Below are 25152 nucleotides of genomic sequence, written 5' to 3' on the forward strand. Positions count from 1 at the left end.
ACATTTTAAAATGAATTTAAAGTAGTAAATTTTATGTTATAGGATTTTTTTAACCATATTTTAAAAAATGCTATGAGGAAGAAAATGAGACTAATCAAACTTCGTTCTCTCACCCTCGATTATAAAAGAGACTGAAACAAAATCTTTATGACACTAGTTTTTATTCTTGGAAAACAATCCCCAGGAAGAAGTATTCTCAATCAAACTAAGCATTTAACTAAACTACTATCTTCAAAAATATACAGTTTAAGTGTAGTTTCTATAAAAGAATATTAAGTATAAACTAAAAACATTATTTCAAGGTTTATTTTGGCTGGATCTTTAAAAGATACACATTATTTTATTGTGTGTTTTAGTGACGTCTCCCCTAAAGCAATATGAAATTACAACATGAATTAGTCCTTAAAACATCAGATTCCAGTTATTCCATGTCCTATTAGAGGATGCTAAGTTCAGAAATATTTCATGCCCTACGATCTAAATAGCAGCGGGCAAAAGAGACATTGTTCAAAAGACATTTATTGAGAAGGTACTTTGTGCCCGGATCTGGAGGTCCCAAAGTGAATAAGACATGGGAATAGAGAGCACCCTCAGCGAATCTCCCACCCCTGCGTTTTTCGTGGACCCATTTGGGAACCCGCCAAGAAGGACAGAATAGCCACTCTTGGATACTGAGAGGTTCCTGATAAAGAAGCTGCCTATAAATGAAAAGATCTGTGGTGGGAGGGAGGGTTTGCATCTAAGCGGAAGATGGGTACCTTACTACATTTTATATTAAAGAGAAAATAACAGCAGAAGAGCTAGTTGGGTTCTTTGTGGTCTTTTCCTTCTTTATGCTGCTTTACTCTCATCTGGCCTTAGATGATTTTGTGGCCAGGACTGTGCTGACTGACTGGGGACCGAGCCACAGCCCCCTTAGGATGCGGGTCTGTGAAATGAAGAGTACCATCTGCTCTCCAGATTCACTTGCACACTAGTCAGGGAGCTACAGATGTGGGGTTTACGAACTATGGATGTTTGCTGGAGACTTTTTAATCCTCACATTAACTCTTGCATGGCGGGCAGGCAGGGCTGCAGACGTGTTTTCTTTGTTTTGTTCTCCTTTTTTGCCTTTCAAACACAATAACAAAAGTACTGGAAATTGTTGGGTTTTTCCTTGGAGCCTAGAGGACAGCTGTTTAAACCACCATGCTCTCTGTTTGCTCATTATTGTCAGTCTCTTTCTCCAGAGGTAACTGCTTATTAGCTCCTTAGGTGAGACACTTCTTTCTTTCTTTCCATTTGGAGAAATGAAAACACTGGGAATCCAAGAGAAAGTTGTAAATAAAACCTGCGGAATCAGCAGCCCATGCAAATACTTTCCAAACAGACCACCCCCATGGGGGCTCACTGGCAAGAGAATGAGGGAGCATTCTTTCCCCCAGAAGTCAGGAGCTGGTTCCCAAACTTGGTCTAAAAGGACCAGAAGAAATGTCCTGAAGCCTGTCCTCAAATGCTGCCTTGCATGGAGGAAGGGGGATGAGAGAGAATTAATAAAAAGAAATGCCCTGTGACATTTTCCTGCAGGAGTTTATGCCTGTCCCGCCGTTGCATTGCAATTTTCAGGTTCTTTGAGCAGCCAGGGGGAAGCAGTGTGCAGTTTCTCTGGGGTCCTTCTCCCCATCAGAGGCTTTTCCCGTCTGTGGAATGCACCTTGGGCTCAGCGTTTGCCCCTTTTCATCAGCACTAACCCACATGTCTGTATCCTGTTCCAGGCCATTCAGCTGTTCCAGCCGTGAAGAGATGCCAGCGCTCAGGCACCACCCCAGCCCTCACTGGGGGGATTCGGGCTGCAAAGCAGGTAGTGGTGGTGCCTCTGTTCCCAGCGGGGGTCCGGGGCCGCTGGACCCTCCGAGACAGGCCAGCAGAACGCCTTGCCCTCTGCCACTGTCCTCGGGAGCTCATGGGCATCTTCCAGACGCCAGGGCTGCACCCCTGAGCTCGGTCTTGTCTGCCCCTGGCCCTTCGAGCTATTGCTCACAGGCTGCAGCCCAGCCCTCCACACCAGCCGGGACCCCCAGAAGCGGCAGTGGCCACAGCCCGGCCCAGCCTCCCAGCCCTGAGCGCAAGACGGAAGAGCGCGCAGGGATGCGGGCCTCCCCGCCCTGGATGAAGCGGACCTACATAGTCAGAGAGGAGAGCCTCCCCGAGGACCCCCTGAAGCACTACCCCAAGCCACAGGATGCCCCCAGCTCGAGCAGCACTTCCGACCCGGATACGCCTCTCGGGGCCCCAGGCATTCCGGGCAGGATTTCCCTCCGGATCTCCGAGTCGGCCTTGCTGGCTTCCCCGCCACCTCGCGAGGACTGCGAGGACGACGAGGTGTTTGTGAGGGACCCACGCCCCACCGCCACTTCCAGCCCCCGCTGCGATGAGCTGCTGCTGCCCCCTCCGCCGCCGCCCCCACCACCAACAACCAGCCAGGCATCCTTGGCCCAGGGCCTGGACCACTTCCCTCCGCCTCCTCCCGAAGCTATGTGCCCGGCCCAGTGGGAGGAGGGCTACCTGGAGCCCCGTGCCAGGTGAGATCGCAGCCCTCTGCCAGTGGAGAAGGGTCTGCCACCCTGGTAAGATTTCCACACTCCAGGCTGCCCTGAGCTGCCTCTGCTGGCCCCTGGAGAGCCATGTCAGTTTCACCAGATGACAGAACTGTTTCCTCTCTTGACCTGGGTAGTCCTTATGCAGGGCTTCCGCAATGGCTCTGCAGTGAAGAATCCACCTGCAGTGCAGGAGATGCAGGAGATGCGGGTTCCATCCCTGTGTGGGGAAGATTCCCTGGAGGAGGAAACGGCAACCCACTCCAGTATTCTTGCCTGAAAAAGTCCATGGACAGAGGAGCCTGGCGGGCTACAGCCCACAGGGTCACAAAGTCAGACACAAGTAAGCACAGCAACAAGTCACTATGCTAGCAGCCCTTGGGCGCTGAGGAGTGAGACTAGTGGAAATGGAAACCAGAACCCAGGAGGCCAGGTTTAGTTCTGTGGGCATGGCAGCTTCAGAGAGTCCAAATCCTGATCATTGAAGAAATAAGGCAAAAGGAAAGGGCATACAGAAGACAAAAATAATCACTCTTATTACTGAGAGAGCTGATCCTGGAGAATATGGCTTCTGTCTGAGTATAAGTGAGTCTCCTGACACTAGTCACAGGCTGTGCTAGACACACACACACACACACACAGTGAGCACGTGTGAGCATGCCAAAGCAAGTCTAGAGGCAGCCTTACTTTAAAAAAGAGGCTGGACTAGGAATGGGCTGTGGGCCGCTTCTCTTTGCAGAGTCACTCTGTATCCATAGAAAGGAATGAAGAGGAAGGCTGAAGGTCAGTAGTGTTTAGGGAAAACCTCTTCTTGGAAGCCAGAAGAATGGGGAAGGAGCATTTCCCAACACATACCTCCCTAGGACAACACTGAAGATACATCAGCACCTTTGTGGTAACTTCCTCTAAACACCACTATTATGTGATAAAGTGAACATTATCCTCGGTTCACTTTCATAAAGCTCTGGAATCTGAGAGCAACATTCACCAAAACTGAACTCCTATTCAGTCTATCCCCCTTAAAAACGTCACATCCCCCTTGAAAGTCACACACCCCGCCTTAAAAGCCTCTCTGTGACCCTTTTGAACCTGCTGTTTGTGGGGATAACAACCTCAGAATCTCCTTACGTGTTGAAAGGTGCACCCCTGTGCCAGTGTCTCTGTCTTATTTCACCCTCTGCTGACTCCTCTGTCACCCCTCTCTTTTTTTGAATATCCCTGACAGCTCCAGCAAACTTGCCAAGGTGACAGTTGCCAAGGAAAGGTGCATGGCCGGTGCAGCCCATCCGGTTGATAATCAGTTGCTGGGTTCCAGATCGCAAACTTCAGGCAAGAGTTTCGAGGCCAAGGAGACCAACCCGCCCTCCACCACGGGTGCTCTGCCCCAGCCTGCTGGGTCTCTAAGCAAGCAGCCAAGCCCAGGACAGCCACCTCCCATGCAGACCCACAGCCTCATCCACGAGCCAGCCATTGGGACTGCAGGTTTAGAAAAGAATGTCAGTTCTGGTCCTCAGAAGACCTCAGAAGACATCAGGACAGAGACGCTAGCCAAGGAAATTATCCACCAAGACAAATCTCTGGCAGACATTTTGGACCCAGACTCCAGAATGAAGACAACTATGGACCTGATGGAAGGTTTGTTTCCTCGAGATGTTAATTTGCTGAAGGAAAACAGCGTAAAGAAGAAGGCCGTGCAGAAAACCATCAGCTTCCCAGGATGTGAGACCAAGAGGTAAGTCCCTGGCAATGTCCCCAAACAGACTTCAAATTAAAGTGCTTCCGAGGGGGTGATGATCCGGTGAGAGGATCATGAGCAGTTTGTATTTTTCCTTCTTTTGATTTCTCCTGGGTTACTGCAGTATTTTCTTGCATGTTTGATTTCCTTGAAGCTACTATGGGAGAGATTAGAGTGTTTTTTTATTTTCTTACAAGTTTTCAATGAAAACTATATGAATCAACAGGCTGGAACTCCACAGTTGGTGGCTTCAAGACCACCAACAAATAAAATCAGAGAGCATTTCATCTAAATTTGGGCTTGCATTTTAGAAATTTCCAACTGATCCTAACTGAATTATGGGAACACTGTGTTTTGAGTTGTGGGGGAGGGGAGAAAGGGAAGAACTACGTGGTGTTTCCAGGCTGTCCGCTATGTTATCAGAAGCTCTGATCACTTTATCCAAGCCTTAAACGGTAACCTTGTCCAGCCTCCTCTTTCAGTCTCTTACAGAGACTAACAGGAAGTGACTTATCCAGGGCCATGTGTTTAGCAAACACTTCTTAAGCACCCACAATGTGCAGGGCAGTCCACTGGGTCCCCTGTGGACCCACAGATGAATTTTTATGGATGTGTCAGTCGGTTCACCATGGGTGGTTGTCTTCCAGACACTCGCAATAGGAAGACCAGAGTAGTTGACATATACATTCTTAGAAAAGCATTTCCTGGCATTATCTCTGAGAACAAAAGTTTAGAAGTGAAATCCTCACGTGGCTTTGGCAGCATGGAAAGCTTCCTGAGGGATTTCAGAAGGATGATGTGCGCCATCTTCTGGTTAAAGTGAGCATAGTCCTGTTGTATGTGAGACTGCAGATAGCCACTGTGGGCTTCAGGTAATCAGATAAGATGCCCAAGAAGCCCATTTGTAAGGCAATGAATATGTGGGGAGGCAGGGCATATCAGAAGAACTTTTTACCATGTTTGGGTTTTTTTCCCCACCCCCACTAACTGGATTAATGTAACTATATTTTTTAGAGGAATAACCTCACCAGTTGGGAAATTAGTGAAAACAGTCTTCTGGTGGTTCTGGATTCCGTAGTAAAATGGTGGTTTAGATGTTAAATAATGTCACAAGATTATGTCCGAGAAAACTAATTATGCCTACAGAGTCCTTTATTCAGTGAGTAGGGTCTTACCTACTGACTCACTGGAAAAGACCCTGATTCTGGGAAAGATTGAAGGCAGGAGGAGAAGGGGACAACAGATGATGAGATGGTTGGATGGCATATAAGTTTGAGCAAGCTCTGGAAGTTGGTGATGGACAGGGAAGCCTGGCATGCTGCAGTCCATGGGGTTGCAAAGAGTCAGACACGACTGAGCAACTGAACTGAACTGAGAGTCTTACCTATAGAGTGTGAGAGACAGCTTGATTATAGTAAAACGAAGACCGTAGTTGTCAGGTCCACAGTTTCTAGATTGTCCTCCATCCTCGAAAACCCCCCTGCTGTGTAAGCAGTGAGTAGGTTTTACTTTTTGTATGTGTTCATTGTTGACCAGCAAGCTCCAGGTTTCTCAGGCTTACCTAGAGCCTCAAGCGTTCATGAAAAAGGAAAACTGGTAAATGTCCAAGCAACAATTACAGTAGGCATCAGACACATTATGGAAACCAAGGAGGAGTAGGAAATAATTAACCTAAAACCTGAGGTTGGTGTAGCACCTTGAAAACACTGTCCTGTTGACTAAGTCTTGGCTCCCTGTTGTCTCTCTGTGAAACAGGAAGTTAGTGTCATTCTGGTATTTATCACAAGAGGAGAACCATGCAGAAAGGTTAAACGTCCACAGTCCACTCCCTATCGTAATGTGGCCCTCAGTGGTTTTCCATCCCAAGTACTCTGGCTTCAAGAGCCCCACACATCGTGATCAGTCAATCGTAAATATTTATTAGGTCATCCTAACCCCTGGGAAGATATCACCCAGAACTTTTTTTTACGTGTTTCCAAATGGACAGACGTGTGGTGAAATGAAGCTGCATGTGGCTGTACTCTTATTCTCTCTGACCCAGGAGTGACGACAAGGAAGCAGTGGGCGTGTTGGTCAACTGTCCTGCCTACTACAGCGTCTCTGCTCCCAAGGCTGAGCTTCTCAACAAAATCAAAGCTATGCCAGAAGAGGTGAACGAGGAAGAGGAGCAGGCAGACATCAACGAAAAGAAGGTAAAGAAAGAATGGGGGACTTTGTTCTGCTCCCCCAGAAAGGTAGTTCTTGCAGGCTTACTGGTGCCTTACAGTAGCGGCGGGTGGGGGCCGGGGGGAGGCCTGTGACATCACCAGCCTCGTGGAGCCATCAGAGATTCTCCACGTGCAAGGCGCTTGGAGCAGTTGCCTCACAGCTGTCCTGTCATTGTCCTTTTTACAAATGGCAAAAGTGAAGGGTAGAGGGATTAAGGTGGATTTCCTACAAGTCACACAGCTAGGACTAGAACCCAGGTAGGTCCCCTGCTTCCTGGCTCAACACGGGGATCCCGACACTGTTCTCAGCAGTTGACCAACCAATGCCAGTGGTCTATGTCATTTTCATTTCGTGTTTCATGGTCAAAAGGAAACTAGGAAGTCTAGAAACTTTAAGGAAAAAGAGACTGATTGTCAAAAGATACTTCGAGAAAAGGAAGTATTATTCTTTAGATCCCCTCCCCTGTACCACAGGGAAAAGCTTGAAAGCACAGTGTTAGAATTGAGTTGTTAGCATTTGCTGCTCCTACAGAAATTTTAAATGTAAAGCACTTTCAGAATGACCGTGATGCTGGTGTCTTCCCACATGCCCTGGAGATCTCAGCCCAGCTGTGCCCGGCTGCTTTCCCCACAGCCCCAGAGGGGCTGCCTGCCTCTCTGCTTATAGCTCTTCATACGTCTCAGGCCAGTCTGCTGAAAAGGGCTCTTTGTTGAAAAACTCGCCTCGTGCTGAGCCAGGAATGTAAGTGCTTCTCAGTGGTGCCAGTTCCAGGAAAGCTTCTCATGTGATTCTGTTTCATTTATTCCATAGTATGTGTCCTAAGCTCTCTTGTTTATGTGTTGGAATGAGACCAGAGGATATAGACCGTGGGAGCAAGGAGCGATGGGGCAGGAGGATTTAGGGGTTTTAGAAACACCTCCGTCAGTGACATTCTCCCTTCTTCTGACTCACAGCGCATGGCTAACATGCTGACACAATGCAGCTGCTGTGGTAACACAGGTTCTCCTAGCCCAGGGCCTCCCTATGTCCACGCCATAGCCTGTCTCCTGGCCCCCATTCAATGGGATTGGAGGAAGAAACCACCTTGCTATAGTCTGTCTATTTTTATCCCAAAGAGGGGGCGCTATAGAAACACTCTTATAAATATCAAGTTGCCATAACATCTTTAACCGAATATCTTACAGTTGTTTTGTTTTTTGCATGTAGACATACCCTGCCCTACAGTAGCAGTGTGGCAAATTATCTGTTGCTTTTTCCTCCCCATCTTAATTTTATTTTTTTCATTGCTTTTTCATCACTTTATCATCACCCTCTCACTCTAAGGATTATGTGACAAGAAGTATTTTTAGACTGAGAACTGAAGGACCAGGGGATTAATCCTCACAGGAAATGACGTTAGGTACTATTTGTCGAGCAAGTCTTAGTCCCAGATGTGGGCTGTGTTTTTTTTACTTAGTGCTTTATTACCTTCTTAATTTACACAAAACTGCTTTGATGCCTGTGTTGTCACATTTTAGGCTGAATTAATTAGAGTGAGTCAGGAGAGAAAGAGAAGAGGGGCATTCAAGACTAAGGGTGTAGCCCGGGAGAAGAGGCAGAGGTGTGAAAAAGCATTGGGAGCTAGTATGTATTGAAGGGAGATACTTCCAGGAGGCTTGATATTATGATTAAATCAGAATTTACCAAATTTAGAGGCTAACCAAGAAAGGCCATAAATGGCAGGAAGGAGATGAAATGGGGAGGATTCATGGGGGCAGGAGGTCATGGAGGTCACATGGGGCTTTGTCTGAAATGCTAAAATTTGGATTTTATCATGTGACAGTGGAGAACCTTATGAGATTGTTTTAATAAACTGCAGGTTTATTAATGTGTAATAGAATATGTGTGTGTGACTTGCATTTATATATCTGGTCAGGAAACAGGAAATATGTAGGCTTTAATTGATGTTGTTGAAGGCATTTATTAATAGATTCAGCATGAAGTTGAAATGCAGTTCTCTCCCTGGTGGCTCAGACGGTAAAGCGTCTACCTACAATGCGGGAGACCCGGGTTCAATCCCTAGGTCAGGAAGATCCTCTGGAGAAGGAAATGGCACCCCACTCCAGTACTCTTGCCTGGAAAATCCCATGGGTGGAGGAGCGTGGTAGGCCACAGTCCATGGGGTCTCAAAGAGTCGGACATGACTGAGTGACTTCACTTTCACTTGTCACTTTCTTGATATATAACAAGCTTTTCTAAGGATGGTTTTAAAACATGATGCTTGGTCAAGATTGCTTTGAGGCCGAGTATAGCCTTCCACCAAATTCTGCAAAGCAATAATATGCTCCCTAATGTTTAAAGTTAATAACAACCTAACGTGTATTTCTTGGCATGGAACTCACTAAGTGTCAATGGAAACTATGGTCCTGATTTATTAATATTTTAAAACTTAAAATTAGCATTTTGAATCCATTCTCCTTTAACATACTTTTTATTTATATATCCTGGATGATGAATTATAATATTGCTCAGACAGTAAAGAATCTGCCTGCAGTGCAGGAGACCTGGGTTCAATTCCTGGGTCAAGAAGATCCCCTGGAGAAGGAAATGGCAACCCACTCCAGTATTTTTGCTTGGGAAATCCCATGGACGGAGGAGCCTGGAGGGCTACCGTCCATGGGGGTCACATAGAGTCAGATACAACTAGGCGACTAACATACTTTATATAAGTATTACTTAAAATATAAAACACTCACTGTGTGAACTTCTGACAGACATAAAATCTAAAGACAGTTTAATACTTCTAACTGGCTAAACCCTGCCATATCTGTTAGACAAAGATCTGCTTAACCAGATCCCATGATTCTCTGTTCTGAAGGCCAGAAGACTTTGGCTTAGAGACTTGGTGGAATATTTCAAAAAAAATCTGTTGTTTCTTAGAACTGGCTTTCCCCAGGAGACCAGTAGTGACCCAGATGACTCTCAACTGCCTGTCTCTGTTGCTCTTGCTTCATTCTTGAAGTTCCAAGCTTCCCTCTGGTCTGTCTTCTTTCAGCCTGAAAAACTTCCTTTAATGTTTCTGTTTTTAAGCATTTTTCTGCTGGTGACAAATTCTTTTAGTTTTCCTTCATCTAAGAATGTCCATATTCTACTGTCATTTCTAAAGAATTTTTATTTTACTGGATATGGAATTCTGGGTTGACTATTCTTTTCTTTCAGCACTGTAAAAATGTCTCATTTCTTCTTGCTTCCATCATTTCTGATGAGAAATGCACAGCCGTTGGATACTTGTTCGTTTTATATGGAATGTGTTGTTTTTATCTGACTGCTTTCAAATTTTTCTTTGATTTTTTTTTAGCAGTTTGGTTATGATGTGCATGGGCCTTATTTTTTTCATTTGTCCTGTTGGGGTTTGCTAAGCTTCTTAATTCTATACTTATGTCTATCACTAAATTCAGGATGTTATTAGCCAGTATGTCTTCAATTTTTTTTTTTTAGCATGCTAATCTTTACCTTTTCTCCTTTTGGGACTCAGTGACACAAATATTAGACCTTTTGATATGGCCCTGCAAGTCTGAAACTATTTGTTCATGTTTTTGATGTTTTCTGTCCGTTCGTTCAAATTGGATTATTTCTATTGATCTGTCTTCAATTTCACTGACTTTCCTGCATTCTGCCAGTGATTTTTTTTTTAATTTCAAATATTCCAGTTTTCAGTTGTAAAATTTCCATTCAGTTACTGTTTTGTAGTTTCTGGCTGTTCATTTCAGGAGTGTTTACTTCTACCATGGAGCATAGTTACAAAAGTTTTTTAAAGGCTTCGATAGTCCCAGTGTTTGTTTATCTCAGGGTTAGCACCTGTTGGTGGTCTTCCCCTGAGAGCTGCTGACATTTTACTGGTTCTTTTCATATGGGGTAATATGGTATTTGAATGTTTGAGTATTATGTTGTGAGACTCTGGGTTCTGTGAAAATCCTCTGGAGAATGTGGATTCATTGTTCTTTTTAGCAAGCAGTCAGCCTAGTGAGGTTCAGGCTGTAAGTTCTGTCCCACTCCTGGGTGTTGGTCCCGGTGTCAGTTCAGTTTTCAGAACCTCTACTGTCTCCTGTGTGTCTGTCCCCCATGGGCACCTTTCAGGGCTGAGCTGGGGGCTCGGCTGAGTTGTTCTGTCACAGTTCAGTCCTGAAAGCCTCAGCTGTGCTGCTTTGGGTCTGTCCCACACGTACAGCTTCTGGGTGAGCCAGGACCTAGGCAGTTCCGACCCAGAGTTAGGGGGTCTCCCTTTCCTGCTCTCTCCTGTCCAGTATTCCCATGCCTCCTCCCATCCCCCTCCAGCCTCTGGCTCCCAGAGGCCCCTTTTCCTGTACCTCTGGCTAGAAATAGAAAGACAAGTTCTCGCAACGTCACAGCAGCCTGCATGGCTGTACTGTCTACATGGGACTCCCCTCAATAAGAGAAAGAAATAGTGGGGAGACCCCCTTACAGTTTCAGTCCATGGGGTCATTTTCCCAGTTCCTCTAGACAGAAAGAAGGGTTTTCTCTTGGAGTTCTAAGTGCTCACGCCATGTGGCTGTGCAAGGAGAGTCGCCTCAGGGAACGGGGCTGGGAAAGGGAGGAAAAAATGAGAAGGAAGGGGAAGAACAGGATTTCTGCTACAAGCTTTATCCCACAGAAGGCGGGGCTTCTTTCAGCCGTTTTGCTCCCATACCATCTCTGCTGTTCAGTGTTGAGGCTATTCCCAGAGCAGAGCTAGAATATAAAAAGGGGGAGAAACCGGAAACTCACCCCCGTCTGGGTCATCCTTCAGGCTTGCTCCCTCCCCAGCGAGCTGCCAGTTAACCTTGCAGAGCCCTCTGCGGGGTCAGGGTGTTAGCTGTAAGAATGGGGGAGGGGGCCTGACATGGGCTTCTGACATCTGCCCGCCATCAGCCCCCTCCCGGGGTTTATCATCAGGGAGAGAGATGTGGCAGATTTACATCCAGGAAAGTCTCTAGTAGCTACGTGTGGACTCGGACAGTAGGAAGAGAGGGTAGTTGGAAGGGTTACAGCTGCCCAGGAACGTGATGATACAGGTCAGAGAGGGAGGTGTAGGAGGAGCAGTGAGAAGCTGATGGATTTCAGTTTTCAAAAGAGGAAGTAAAAGTGGATGACCTGGTAGCAGATTAATATTACACATGGAGCACGGAAGAGAGGAAAGAGGGCTGACTCCGGAGTTCCTGGCTGAGGGGACTGTTGTAACAGAAATAGGAAAGCAGAGGGAGGGAGGAAGATGAGTTGCATTGAATTTTGAGGAATTTAATCATGTTTCTTCTTGTATGTCAGAGATTCCTGTTACCAGGAACCAAGAGATCTCAGAACCAAGAGATCAAACTAGGTAAATGTGACGGCGTTCTGGTCATAAGCCTTCCTGAGAGAAAACAAGAACCACTGTTGACAGAGAGCGTGCTGGAGAGTATCTGCCTTGGCAGTGGGTCCCCCCCGACCTTTCTGCTTTGTCAGGCCACCAACATGGGATGCAGACTTGCTCAGGACAGAAACCGACCCCGACTTCTCTCTTGAGTGAAACGCAGCTAAAGAGAACAGCCCATGCTGCTGCTTGGATCCTCAAGTTGAATGTCTTTAACTAGTCCCAGTTTTTACTAGCAGGAGCCTAAATTTCTCTGTCCTCAAACCCTAGCCATGGGCCGTGTCAGTTGCTCAGTCACGTCCGACTCTTTGCTATCCCACGAACTATAGCACGCCAAGCTCCTCTGTCCATGGAATTCTACAGGCAGGAATACTGGAGTGTGTAGCCATGCCCTCCTCCAGGGGATCTTCTCAGCTGAGGGATCGAACCCAGGTCTCCCACGTGGCAGATGGATTCTTTACCACTGAACCACCTGGGAAGCCCTAAGGTCCTGAATTACTCAGTTTAGATGAAGACAGGCCATTGGTCGAGGCTGACTGTGTGTGTAGTGACGTTATTGGCAACCCTGTCAGCACAAGTCCCCTGAGCAGAAGGCAAAACCGTGTTGGGGGTGGGGAGTGGTTGGCTATCTTCCCCTAGCGTCATCTACCCAAGTGACTGGTATATGTTCTTCAAGGGGCTACCTAATTTTAACCATAGCACAAAAGAGGAACAACTTAAATGTGTAACACTTTTTATATTTTCCAAAGTGCTTGCTTCATCTTACCTGAGCCTCACAACATTCCTCTGAGCTGTTTTAACATAACAACAAAAAGCCTGAATCCTGCAGCTGGTGACCTGGGTCTAAGCCCAGTGCTGCCCCTTTCTGTCTGCCTGAGCTTGGGCAAGTGACATAACTGATGTCCGCCTCACTTTCCTCATCAGTAAAAGGGGGTAACAGCGCCCATCTCACTGGGCTGCTGTCGGTAGTAACTGAAAATAGGAAAGTGCCTAAATGGTGCCTGGCACAGAGAAAGAGCTCTGTAACTAAACAGAATGGTTATTTTCAGGCAGACGTTAGGATGCCCGTGCTGTGGATGAGAAAAACAGATACAAAAAGTCGAGTGACTGGCCTGAGAATGAATTTCTGTCACAGCCAGATCTCCTGACTCCTGGTCCAGTGTCTGCGTTGGTGCTGGAACCGTGAGGAGGCGGACCAGGCCCAGAAGGATTTCAGCCTGCAGATGGCAAGGTGGGAGGGAGGGGCTGTTAAACTATGTTTCCAGCGAGAACCCTTATTAACAGCAGCTTAGGCAGGTGAGTTAACAGTTTATGCCAGATGAGAAGTGGTTATATGTCGATGATTTTGCAAATTAATTAGCTCCTGAGAGACTAGTAAGTTATTTTTAAAAAATCAAAACACCTCTCCCCTCTCTCCTCATTGAATTCCATGGGTATAAGTTGGTAGGTTTTTTTGAAAAGATCTGCCTGGCAGAGAAATGGCTATTGAATACAGCCAACTTTCCCTTGCTACCTTCAGTTATTCAAAGCCCTCTTTAACTACATTTTAAAATCCAAATCTCCACATGTTAAGGGCTTGGTAAAATGAAAAATTCAAATACCATCCAAATGTGCAACCTTTGGGTCAGGAGTGATTGGTGTGACTGCTCAGTGATGCTGGTATTAGCCGATCTGACTGGGCTCTGACGATCACATTACAGCCCCGCCAACAGCTTTCAGAAATCAAAATGCAGAATGTAGATGGTTCTTCCTGCAGAAGCCTCCCTGCATCACTTCTAGGCATTTTCTTCTCATTCTGTCCATCCTTGTCTCATGAAGCCCAGAGTTCACGTCAGCTCCTGTACAGGCAGACCTATGATTCTTCTGCTAACGTTGGTGTCTTTGAAAAACAAAACAGAGCAGGCCCCAAGCACTGCCCCCCCCCCACCTCAGGAGTGTGCATGGGCCTGTGCATCTGCACAGCGCGTATCAAGGGGACAGCGGCCAGCACATGCTGGGGAAGGAGACAGCCAGCACCCAAACTAAAAGCAGCCCCTCGGTTCTGGGAAAGATGGCAGAGTAGAAGGACCTGAGCTCGCCTCCTCTCATGAAAACACCAAAATCACAACTAACTGCTGAGCAACCAGTGACCAAAAAGACTGGAATCTACCAGAAGAGATATTTTTACATTGAAAGACAAAGAAGCCACCTCAGTAAGACAGAAGGAGGCGGGGGACACTTTCACAACATCATTAAACCCCATACCTGCCAGGTGGGTGACCCACAAACTGGAAAATAATTATGTCACAGACATTCTCCTGCAAGAGCGAGAGTCCCGAGCCCTACATCAGGCTCTCCAGATTGAGGGTCTGGGATCGGGAGGAGGAACCCCCAGTGGGGCTTGAGTTCAGGAGTTCCACAGGACTGGGGGAAACAGAGACACCACTCTTGGAGGGCACACACAAGGTTTCACGCACACTGGGTCAGTAACACCACAGTAGCCTGAACTGGACCTACCTGTGAGTCCTGGAAGGTCTCCTGGAGAAGCAGGGGTCAGCTGTGGTTCACTGGGGAGCAAGGATACTGGTGGCAGAGGCCCCAGAGACTATTGATCAGTGTGAGCTCTCCTGGAGGTCTGCCATCTTGATATTACAACCTGGTCCCACCCAACAGCCTACAGACCAGTGCTGGAACACTCAGGCCAAACAACCCGCAGGAACACAGCCCCACCCATCAGCAGACAGGCTGAGCTCACAGCCACCTCTAAACACACCCCTTGATATAGCCCTGCCCACCAGAGGGGCAGACACGAGTCCCTCCCACCAAGAAGCCTACACAAGCCCCGGGACCAGCCTCACCCACCAGGGAGCAGACACTAGCAGCAGCAGGAGCTGTGATTCTGCAGCCTAAGAGGTGGAGACCACAAACACAGAAAGCCAAAATGAGACGATAGAGAAATATGTTCCAGATGAAGGAACAAGATAAAAACCCACAACTAAGTGAAGTAGAGAGAGGCAACCTATCTGGAAACGAATTTAGAGTACCGATAGCAAAGATAATCCAAGATCTCCAGAAAAAGAATGGAGGCGCAAGTCAAGAGGATACCCGAGATGTTTAACAAAGAGTAGAAGATTTAAGGAACAAATAAACAGAGATGAACAGAGCAACAATACAAATAAACAGGAATGAAAAATACGCTTGAAGGAGTCAATTATTCTGTTGTTAAAAGAATGGATAAGTGAGCTGGAAGACGGAATGGTAGAAACTGCTGCCACGAAACAGAACAAACAGAAATGAGGACAGAAACTGACAGATATCAAAAACAAACTTAGAGTTCCTAAAGGGGAAACGTGGGGGGAAAAGGATAAATTAGGAACTTGGGATTAACATAAACACACTACTATAAATAGGTAACTAACAAGGATTTACTGTATAGCATGGGGAACATTACTGAGTATTCTGTGAAAACCTATATGAGAAAAGAATCTAAACAATGAAGGTTTATGTGTAACTGAAACACTTTGCCGTACCCCTGAAACATAACATTATAAATCAACTAGACTCCAATAAAATTAAAGCTAAGAAACGAAATACAAAAGGCAGGGTCCGCAGAGGGAAGACTGAGCGGGCTAGATGCTGACCCCGGTGGCTGTTCAGCCTTCTTTGACCCATCCTTACCCACTGAACCCCGCTCACCTGGTGACTGCCACTGACCTGTCACCTTTAATTCAAGCCAGAACTTGGACATTTCAAGGACATCTGTGAACCCTACTTAAACTGAAGGAGCCTGAGAAAATTAGGGAGCCAAGTTCAGTAGAAGCTCCGAAGAAGAGTTCTCCCTCCTCTTCACCACTCAACTCGACACCTGAGGACAGACTTACTGGTTAATGCTCACTTGCCGATTAAAACTCAGCACACTGTCCGATTTCCTCCCCTCGTGCACTGCATAGATGAGCGAGTATCTCCTACAAGACCGCTGGGAAGGCTCAGGGAGATAATCTGTAGACTTCCTCACCATGTCTGGCTCATAGTAATTGCTCCACGAGTGGTGTCTGTGATTAATACTCAGCTCTGTAATCGCAGGCAAATCCCTGGTTCCTTTGACTCTCAGCTGCTCTGTTTGTTAAACAAGAATATATATTCTGCCTGCCTGTGGTATTGTTGTGAGGATCAAATGAGAACATGTCTTGAAAAGACTTTTAAAAGTGAGCAGTGAACAAACCAGCTGGGAAGGCAGTGTTGTGCACAGCACGACATGACTGGACAACATTGCAAGGCGACGTGTGATCGTGCGTAGCCTATGAGGACTGAATAGGTTCTGAGAAAGGAAAGGAGACTGTGGTCTAAGGTTGGGGCCAGTCCATACAGAGCAGAGGAGGGCCTTCAGCTGAGCATCAAAAAAAAAAAGACAGGAAGGATGCAACTAGAAGTGGATCTTGTCACCTCTGACCACTCTGGTGGCTAACTTTTGCTGTGTGTCTCCTCTCTTGTGACAGGCGGAGCTGATCGGAAGCCTCACCCACAAGCTCGAGACCCTCCAGGAAGCCAAGGGGAGCCTGCTGATGGACATCAAGCTCAATAACGCCCTGGGGGAGGAGGTGGAGGCCTGGATCAGTGAGCTCTGCAAGCCCAACGAGATCGACAAGTACAAGATGTTCATCGGGGACTTGGACAAGGTGGTGAACCTGCTCCTGTCCCTCTCGGGGCGCCTGGCCCGCGTGGAGAACGTGCTCAGCGGCCTTGGTGAAGACGCCAGTAACGAGGAAAGGGTAGGCGGCCTAGCAGCTCCCTTCAAGTCTCCTCCCTGCCTCCCCCGAGTCCCATGTACATAGAGAAGTATGGTGAGACAGGAGTCCTAGAGAAGACCACCATCTTCCTGGGGCAGGGAAGGGGGTCCGGCATACAGGTGAGCAGGGCAGAGAGGGGAAGGCAGCTCCCATGCCAGGATGTCATGTCATGACACCTCAGCCTCAAGGATACTTACTAGAAAAGTAGAAATGTGGGCGCCAGAGTTCCTTTCCTTCCTTTCTGTCCCAGAAAAAGGCAAAAGGCATAATGAAGATGGACATTAAAAACAAGAGAGGAATGACGAAGCTACTGGGGATGAGGAGAGGGCCCAGGAACATGAGCTCAGGCTCCAGGGAAACTGCAGGTGAGGGGCCAGGGACGCCAAGGGAGGACGTACCCCCTGTCGTCACCGCACCCCTCACTGGAAGAACGGAACGACAGCGGTGGTGACGTGACGCAGAATCCCAGGGCGCCCTCTGGGTCAGGCACTGGCCGTAGACGCTGCAGGCGCAGCCTCAAGGAGTTCTCACTAGAGGCACGTAAGCGACGCAGCCAGGACAGGAGTCCTGCTATGGTCCCCAGGCGTTATCCACCTCCTTGAACTTCATCGCAGAGCTACAGAGCATTCTTCACCTGCTCATCTATGCAGCAGATATTTCCTCTGTGTCTGGTATAGGCCACCATCTGGTGTAGGCACTTGGGATACTCTGAATAAAGCAGTCAGATCCCCGCCCGCATGGGACTTACTTACCAAAGAGGTCAGACAATAAACAGAGCTGTAACTTCACGTACATGCCGACTGACCAGCACTCCAGCCAGTAAGAGGCAGCTCTTTTGCTTCCTGGCTCCTGGAAATTAGGGATTTCCCAATCATTTCTCCGAATGTACTGCCTTAAAAGGAAAGGTATGTCTTGGCAAATAGATTTTTGAAAGATTAGAAGAGATCTAGATGGTAAGCATTTAGGAATGGGACTCTGAGCGCCCAGGACCCCAAACCCGCACCCTGGACCAGTGCCCACCTGTGCGTATGTGCCAGGCCTTTGTTCCCTCCAGACAGTTTCCCTAGAAACTAACTGTCCTTGCCTCCAAAGTGTTGTCCCTCCCGCCTTCCTTCCATCCAGCCAGCAGAGAACAAGAACCTGTCAAATTCCAGCTGCTCCGCGTGCTGGGGCTGACACTGGGTAAAAACAGCCCCTCCACCGAAGGCACTCACCAGTGAGGAGGACCAGTGTGGAAGCAGCGATTGTGTCTAGTGTGCTGCTGCGCAGTGATAAACTCAGGGCCACGGGAGCACTCTTATGTGGTGCTGGGGTCAGGAGGGACTTCACACGAGGGCCGCTTGAGTGGCGTCTAGAGGGCTTTCTTTATGCCAGGCGGACTGATAGGAAAAGCTTCACCATTTAGAAGGAATGTTATGGACAAAGCCCAGGCAGACCATGGCATGTTGAGGAACTGAGTTACATGTGGTTGGTATGTCTAGAGCATAGAGTGATTCCTTGACTTGTTTTTGAAGGAGACCAGGAAGGGCTTCCCAGGTGGCACTAGTGGTAAAGAACCCGCCTACCAGTGCAGGAGACGTAAGATACATGGGTTCAATCCCTGGGTCAGGAGGATCCCCTGGAGGAGGGCAGTAACCCACTCCAATATTCTTGCCTGGGGAATTCCATGGACAGAGGAGCCTGGTAGGCTCACAGTCCATAGGGTCACAAGAGTTGGACACGACTTAGCATACAGGCAAGAAGGGATAATGAAGCTGCCCAGTCCCCATGGGGCTAGCATCAGTGGGGAAGCCATTATCACCTCTGGACCCGGAGAAGCAGAAGAAAGGGGCCCTTATCAGAACTTAGCCATAGCTCTGGAGGAGAGGTTTCAGCCACTGCCACCTGGCAAGGAGAGAGCCAGGAGTACAGGCCTCAGTGTCATCTTTCTCCCACCCCCAGTCCCCTGCCGTGGCTGCCACTGGCCGAACCCAGCACCCAGCAGGGTTCAGCTTCACCAGACATTGAGACAGGCTAGGAGAGTGGGTCTGGAGGGATAGTAGAATCCAGTGCAGAAAATCCTCACCAAGACCTGTGGGTCAGTACTTTTGAATTTAGCCTGGAGAGCCTTGAACTCATTTCATTACCTGATCGGGAGTGGGGAGAAGGATGTTACCATGGGGAGACTTCTAGAAAGATAGGTTTAGGCTGTTAATTTAGACCATTGTCTTGGGGATAAAGAACAGGGAGTGACTTAGAGCATGAGTTTGAATCAGCAGGCAGGGCATGTTAGATGAGGGTAAGGACAGAACAGAAGGTAATTCCATATTTCCTGTTTGGTCACCTGGCTGGATGCTGCAGGTCTGTGAGATAGGGAACACTGGAGCAGTACTTAGAGGAAGATGAGCTGTTCCAGAATTGAGCTCAACTTAACACTTAAATGCCATCTATACTCTTAAGTACACATAAGCGCTTGCTCACCTGCAGAATACATCAGGATTAGTTTTTTTGTTGTTCAGTCACTAAGTGAGGTCTGACTTTATGCAACCCCATGGAGTGCAGCATGCTAGGCTCCTCTGTCCACTGTCTCCCAGAGTTTGCTCAAATTCACGTCTGTTGAGTTGATGATGCTATCTAACCATCTCATCCTCTGTTGCCGGCTTCTCCTTTTGTCTTCAATCCTTCCCAGCATCAGGGTCTTTTCCAGTGAGTCAGCTCTTTGAATCAGGTGGCCAAAGTATTAGAGCTTCAGCTTCAGCATCAGTCCTTCCAGTGAATATTCAGGACTGATTTCCTTTAGGATTGACTGGTTTGATCTCCTTGCAGTCCAAGGTACTCTCAAGAGTCTTCTCCAACACCACAGTTCAAAAGCATCAGTTCTTCAGCACTCAGCCTTTTTTATGATCCAGAGCTCATATCCATGCGTGACTACTGGAAAAACCATAACTTTGACTTCCTTGATAATTGGCCTTTTTTTCCCCTTTAATTTTTTTAATTATGGTAAACTACATAAAGGACTTCCCAGGTGTCTCAGTGCTAAAAAAAAATTCACCTGCCAGTGCAAGAGACACAAGAGACACGAGTTCGATCCCTGGGGTGGGATGATCCCAACCTGGATTCCTGGAGAAGGAAGTGGCAATCCACTCCAGTATTCTTGCCTGGAAAATTCCATGGACAGGGGACCCTGGTGGGCTTCAGTCCATGGGGTCACAGAGAGTCTGAGACAACTGAGCACACAGCACCTAGGCTTCCCTGGTGGCTCAGTGGTAAAGAATCCGCCTGCCAATGCAGGGGGTGAGGGTTCAGTCCCTGGGTCGGGAAGATCCCCTGGAGGAGGAAATGACAACCCACTCCAGTATTCCTGCCTGGAGAATCCATGGACAGAGGAACCTGGGTTGCTACCTCCCATGGGCTCACAAGAGTTGGACACGACTTAGCGACTAAACCATCCCCACCACGTATAAAATTTGCTGTCTTAACCATTTGTAGCTGTACAGTTCAGTAGTGTTAAGTATATTTACATTGCTGTGCAACAGATCTCCAGAATTTTTTTCATCTCGCAAAACTCTATACCCATTGAAACAAGTCCTCCACTCTCCCCACCCCCCAGGCCCTGGCAATCACCGTCCTACTTCATGCTGTTAGGACTTTGACTACTCTTAAGGACCCCCTACAAGTGGAATCCTGATTGTCCTTTTAAGACTAGAAGCCTAAAGTAAAGCCATTACCCCCGCCAGTTGAATGTAATGCCTGTCTAATTAAAGCTGGACCATACATAAGCACCATAAGGGTAATAAGCTGATGTTCAAAACACTTGCGCCTCCCTACTTAAGAGTGACAGTTGAAATAGCATCTTAGATATTGTCCCGTCCTGTAAAAAAATCTCTCTACAGGCAGTGTGGCTCTCTCCCCACCCCCCAAAACTGGCCCTCTGCTGACCCACTCATCTCGCCCTGGCAGAGCTCACTCAACGAGAAGAGGAAGGTCCTGTCTGCTCAGCACGAGGACGCCCGGGAGCTCAAGGAGAACGTGGATCGGAGGGAGCGCGTGGTGCTGGACATCCTGGCCAATTACCTCTCCGAAGAGCAGCTCCAAGATTACCGGCATTTCGTGAAAATGAAGTCGACACTCCTCATCGAGCAGCGAGAGCTGGATGACAAGATCAAGCTGGGCCAGGAGCAGGTCAAGTGCCTGCTAGAGAGCCTTCCCTCGGACTTCGTGCCCAAGGCGGGGGCCCTGGCTCTGCCCCCAGGCCTCGCCAGCGATGTGACTCCCGTGGGGGGCTGGACTGGCAGTGGTGTTTTCCCAGCGGTGACCTCCCCACTTTAACCTCTTCTCCAGTACCCACCCAAAAGACTACCCCTTCTCTCAACACTATTTAATCTGAAAAATGTTTCAGTACAAGCCACCCATTAAGCTCTGTGGGTTATTGGGGGTTTTTTTCTGGATAAAAGGAAAAAATTCCATCCAGGAAAAAGCCTGTCCTTCTCCTTCTTGCCCTTCATGATTGATCTCCCGAGAGCTTGCATGCCACTGGGAGGTGACCCCCTTTCTATTGTTACTTTGTAGTAGAAAGAAAATTAATGAAACTGTGAGAACTGATCGGAGGGTGTCTGATTGATCGCTTAGTTTTCACAGGCCGAGGCAACACGGATCCGTGGGTGTCACCCTCAGGACCGCATCCACAGTGGCCTTCCCTGCCTGTGGGCAGTGCTTCCTGACGACAAGTACGGCGTACTTATCAGTGAAGGGCCTGCGACATAACGCCTTACAGAGAAACACACACACGGGAGAAAATTGTCCAACCTTGAACACTGTTATTTATATTTTTAAAAATGAAAAAGATCATTGTGTGCTAACCACTTACTTGATTCTGTTCTGTGGTGGATGTAGACAGTTATGTTTGAGCTTTGTATTTTGTGAGAACCTTAATGAAACCAAGAATTCCAAAGACAGTCACCTTGAGTGTGGAGACTTTTTTTCTTACCTGACATGTGAGTTGAGCTTCAGCACTTGTTTTAAACTGAGTATGGAAAAGTCCCAGCCGCCACTGCTGGCAACTCACCACTTTACCCCTGCAACAAGCGGAACACCACACTCCTTCCCAGGAAGGCTTTGTGCACCACGGTCATCACAGCCTTCCCTAGTGCTGCTGGTCTTTATCCCTGGGGCAGAGACAAAGCTAAAGTCCACTGATGAGGCCAACACTCCAACCTGTTGACAAGGAAACTGGAACTCAAGTCAATTCAAAACTGAGTTTCTGCTGTCCCGCTATGAGATTTGAGCTAAATCCAGCTTATTTAGTGAGATGCAGTAGCAGGCTGTTTTAATCATGCTTTTCACAAAAGTTTCTTCTCCTGAAATGTCAAACTCATCAACCACACTTATGAAAAATCCCCTCCCTAAACTCTGGAGATGGATTTTGCACTATTCTGCTTCAATAGCAACATCTGAGAGGACCCTCGTGAGCCCAAGCTGTAAGCCTGTTAAGATAGACTGAAGGATGGACGGGGGTGATGGGCCAGGGACCCGGCTGTGTCGTCAGCTGCTGGAGATGGCAACAGCCTGATGCACGCAGCAGGTGGTACATCCCTAGCTGTGCTTTCAAGTTGAATCCTCAGCTGGGGGCCACCTGTGCTGATCTGGGCTACAAGTACGATAGCAGCCAGTCCTAGAGAACTGGGAGAGTAAAATTCATAGAATATCTTGGTACAGTTTAATTAGTGAAAAATTTCTGGTTAAGCACTTCAAAAATGTAGTTTTGGTCCCTGACACAGATGTATTTTGATGAACTTAGAATCAATAGGCCACCCACAGACTTCTTGTGAACCATCGCAAAACCACTGCTACATTCTTTGGGGGTTTTACACTGTCAGACTGCATTACAAGACTGTACCTTGCTTTCCCAGGAATGTTTTCAAAAGCTTCTCTCGCATCTCAAGGCTCCAGACTCCCAGGAAATTAGTAGAGCCGGGGACAGCATGCAACAGCCATACTGTGTGGTCATTTTGAAGTAAAAAACAGTGCCTCTTACTGACCTTTCATCAGAATTAGGCCAACACAGGAGCCTGAGAGCAACTCCAGCTGGTAGTTAACCAATCGGGGTGTCTTGCTGACACTCGGTGATGTCTTGAGGTCAAAGCAGGTTAAAGGTAACCAGCAAGTATCTCCAGCAGCTATTAGTGAAATTCCCCAGGGGATTCGGGGTTGGGGTTCCCAATTCCCATCACTTTTAAATTCCCAATTTCATTATTTATTATTTTTGGTTGTGCTAGGTCTTCACTGCTGGTGCAGGCTTTTCTCTAGTCGCAGCAATCTGCAGCATCCAGGCTTCTCACAGCGGTGAGAGGCCTTCTCTTGTTGTGGAGCACAGGTTCTAGGGCATGAGGGCTTCCGTAGTAGGAGCTCTAGGACTAGAGCACAGGCTCAGTAGTTGAGGTGCACAGGCCCGGCTGCACTGCGGCATGTGAGAGCCTCCTGGACCAATGATCAAACTTATGTCTCCCCCACTGGCAGGGGCCTATCATTGAGCCACCAGGGAAGTCCCCTGCACTCTTCTAAATTCTCCTTAAGCATTTGGGAACATTGTACACATTCTGTTTTTTTCATCACTTCTCTGATACATGTCAAAGTAAGTGACCCCCAGAGAAGAACAGCAGGTGATGCTTTAGGGCACCCCAAGCACCCAAAAGTGCTGACACTCTGAGGACGGTATCCCTTCTTTTGCTCCACTGAAATGTTGTTCTGTGATGTGAGAGGAGTGAGCAACCAAGTGTGACTATGAAATTAATTTGCAAGTGGATGTGCTATTTATAACAGGACTTGACGTCTGCTGTGATGAGAGGGAATCTCTAATACATGTTTCATTATTAACTTTAACTAGAAAATCAGCCTATTCTTCATCCCTTTCCTATTTCACATTCTTTCCCCACTATTAAAAAACAATCATCTATAGTAGAAGCCACATTTTCCCTCCAAAGAGTATCCTCAGCCAAAATCATGAGCACAGCAACCACGAGCAAGTTGTTGGTCAAGATCTCAGGACACAAATGACATCATCAGAAATGTTCGTTCAATCAATAATTGTCCCTGTGGATGCGATCCTTTCAGAGAGAGTAAATCTCATGAGAAGCAAGGATGGCCTTGCTGCTGGTAACTCAAGAAGCCTTCAAAGTTCCAAGAAAGGACAACACTGGGAGGCCTCCGACTTGCTGGGCCCTTGGAGGAGTGCCTGGGCTTGTTGCTACATGTCATCTGACTCAGCCTTTTCTCATGCTGTTTTGCTTCTTGTGGTGGCTGCTTAACCCCAAAGAATGCAGGGAGGGTCCATAGTGAAAGTGTCTGGAGTTCCTCCCAGAGGCACTGTCGAAACCAAATATTTTTTTTTCTTTTGCTCCAGGGGATCATTTTAGGTTTTGTTTTGTGCAACTAGTTTTCAGACTTGAACATTAGCCAGTTTGGGTCAGCTCCCAAGAGTCTATTCAGGTGAGGAATGAGGGCTTAACCGAGGTTCTTTGGGGCATATAAAGCAGAAACCAGCTTGGGACATCCCAGTTTTCCTATTACTCTATTATTACTATCTGATCCAGAGTCACTTCTGAGTTTAAAAGGTAGATCACAGTCATTCCTAATATGATTTCTACCTTATTTGGGATCTTCCCTGGTGGCTCAGTGGTGAGGAATCTGCCTGCAATGCAGGAGATGCAGGAGATGCAGGTTCGATCCTTGGGTCGGAAAGATTCCCTGAAGGAGGGCGTGACAACCCATTCGAGTATTCTTGCCTGGAGAATCCCATGGACAGAGGAACCTGGCAGGCTACAGTCTATGGGGTCTCAAAGAGTCAGACATGACTGAAGCGACTTAGCACACATACAGCTTATTCCGGCATGTTTTATTAAGATATTGGGCTTTTTTTCTGGAGACCTTAAAAAATGCTGGCTTTTTATTCTTCACTCAAGTGTTAGTCACTCAGTTCAGTTCAGTCGCTCAGTCGTGTCCAACTCTTTGCGACCCAATGAACCGCAGCACACCAGGCCTCCCTGTCCATCACCAACTCCTGAAGTTTACCCAAACTCCTGTCCATTGAGTCGGTGATGCTATCCAACCATCTCATCCTCCGTTGTCCGCTTCTCCTCCTGCCCTCAATCTTTCTCAGCATCAGCGTCTTTTCAAATGAGTCAGCTCTTTGCATCAGGTGGCCAAAGTATTGGAGTTTCAGCTTCAACATCAGTCCTTCCAGTGAACACCCAGGACTGATCTCCTTTAGGATGGACTGGTTGAATCTCCTTGCAGTCCAAGGGACTCTCAAGAGTCTTCTCCAACACCACATTCAGTCATGTCCAACTCTTTGTGACCCCATGGACTATAGCTTGCCAGGCTCCTCTGTCCATGGAATTCTCCAGGCAAGAATACTGGAGTGGGTTGCCATGCCCTTCTCCAGGGGATCTTCCTGACCCAGGGATCGAACCTGGGTTACCTGAGTTACAGGCAGATTCTTTACCA

The 25152-nt window shown here is 47.6% G+C and overlaps 1 protein-coding gene across 6 annotated transcripts in view; it reads left to right on the forward strand.

Annotated features, from left to right (window-relative positions):
• The window catches only part of SHROOM3 (shroom family member 3), a 329202-nt gene extending 307593 nt beyond the window's left edge, over window positions 1-21609 (forward strand). For all 6 annotated transcript variants that reach the window (XM_061420517.1, XM_061420516.1, XM_061420519.1 and 3 more), the window contains 5 exons: window positions 1755-2561; window positions 3802-4308; window positions 6353-6503; window positions 16381-16653; window positions 20611-21609. In XM_061420517.1, the coding sequence (XP_061276501.1) occupies window positions 1755-2561; window positions 3802-4308; window positions 6353-6503; window positions 16381-16653; window positions 20611-20979 (2107 nt within the window). In that variant the 3' untranslated portion in view covers window positions 20980-21609. The remainder of the gene's footprint in view (window positions 1-1754; window positions 2562-3801; window positions 4309-6352; window positions 6504-16380; window positions 16654-20610) is intronic.
• The last annotated feature ends 3543 nt before the right edge of the window (window positions 21610-25152 follow it).

The sequence above is a fragment of the Bos javanicus genome, chromosome 6 (genome assembly GCF_032452875.1).
Source record: "Bos javanicus breed banteng chromosome 6, ARS-OSU_banteng_1.0, whole genome shotgun sequence".
Lineage (NCBI taxonomy): Eukaryota > Metazoa > Chordata > Mammalia > Artiodactyla > Bovidae > Bos > Bos javanicus.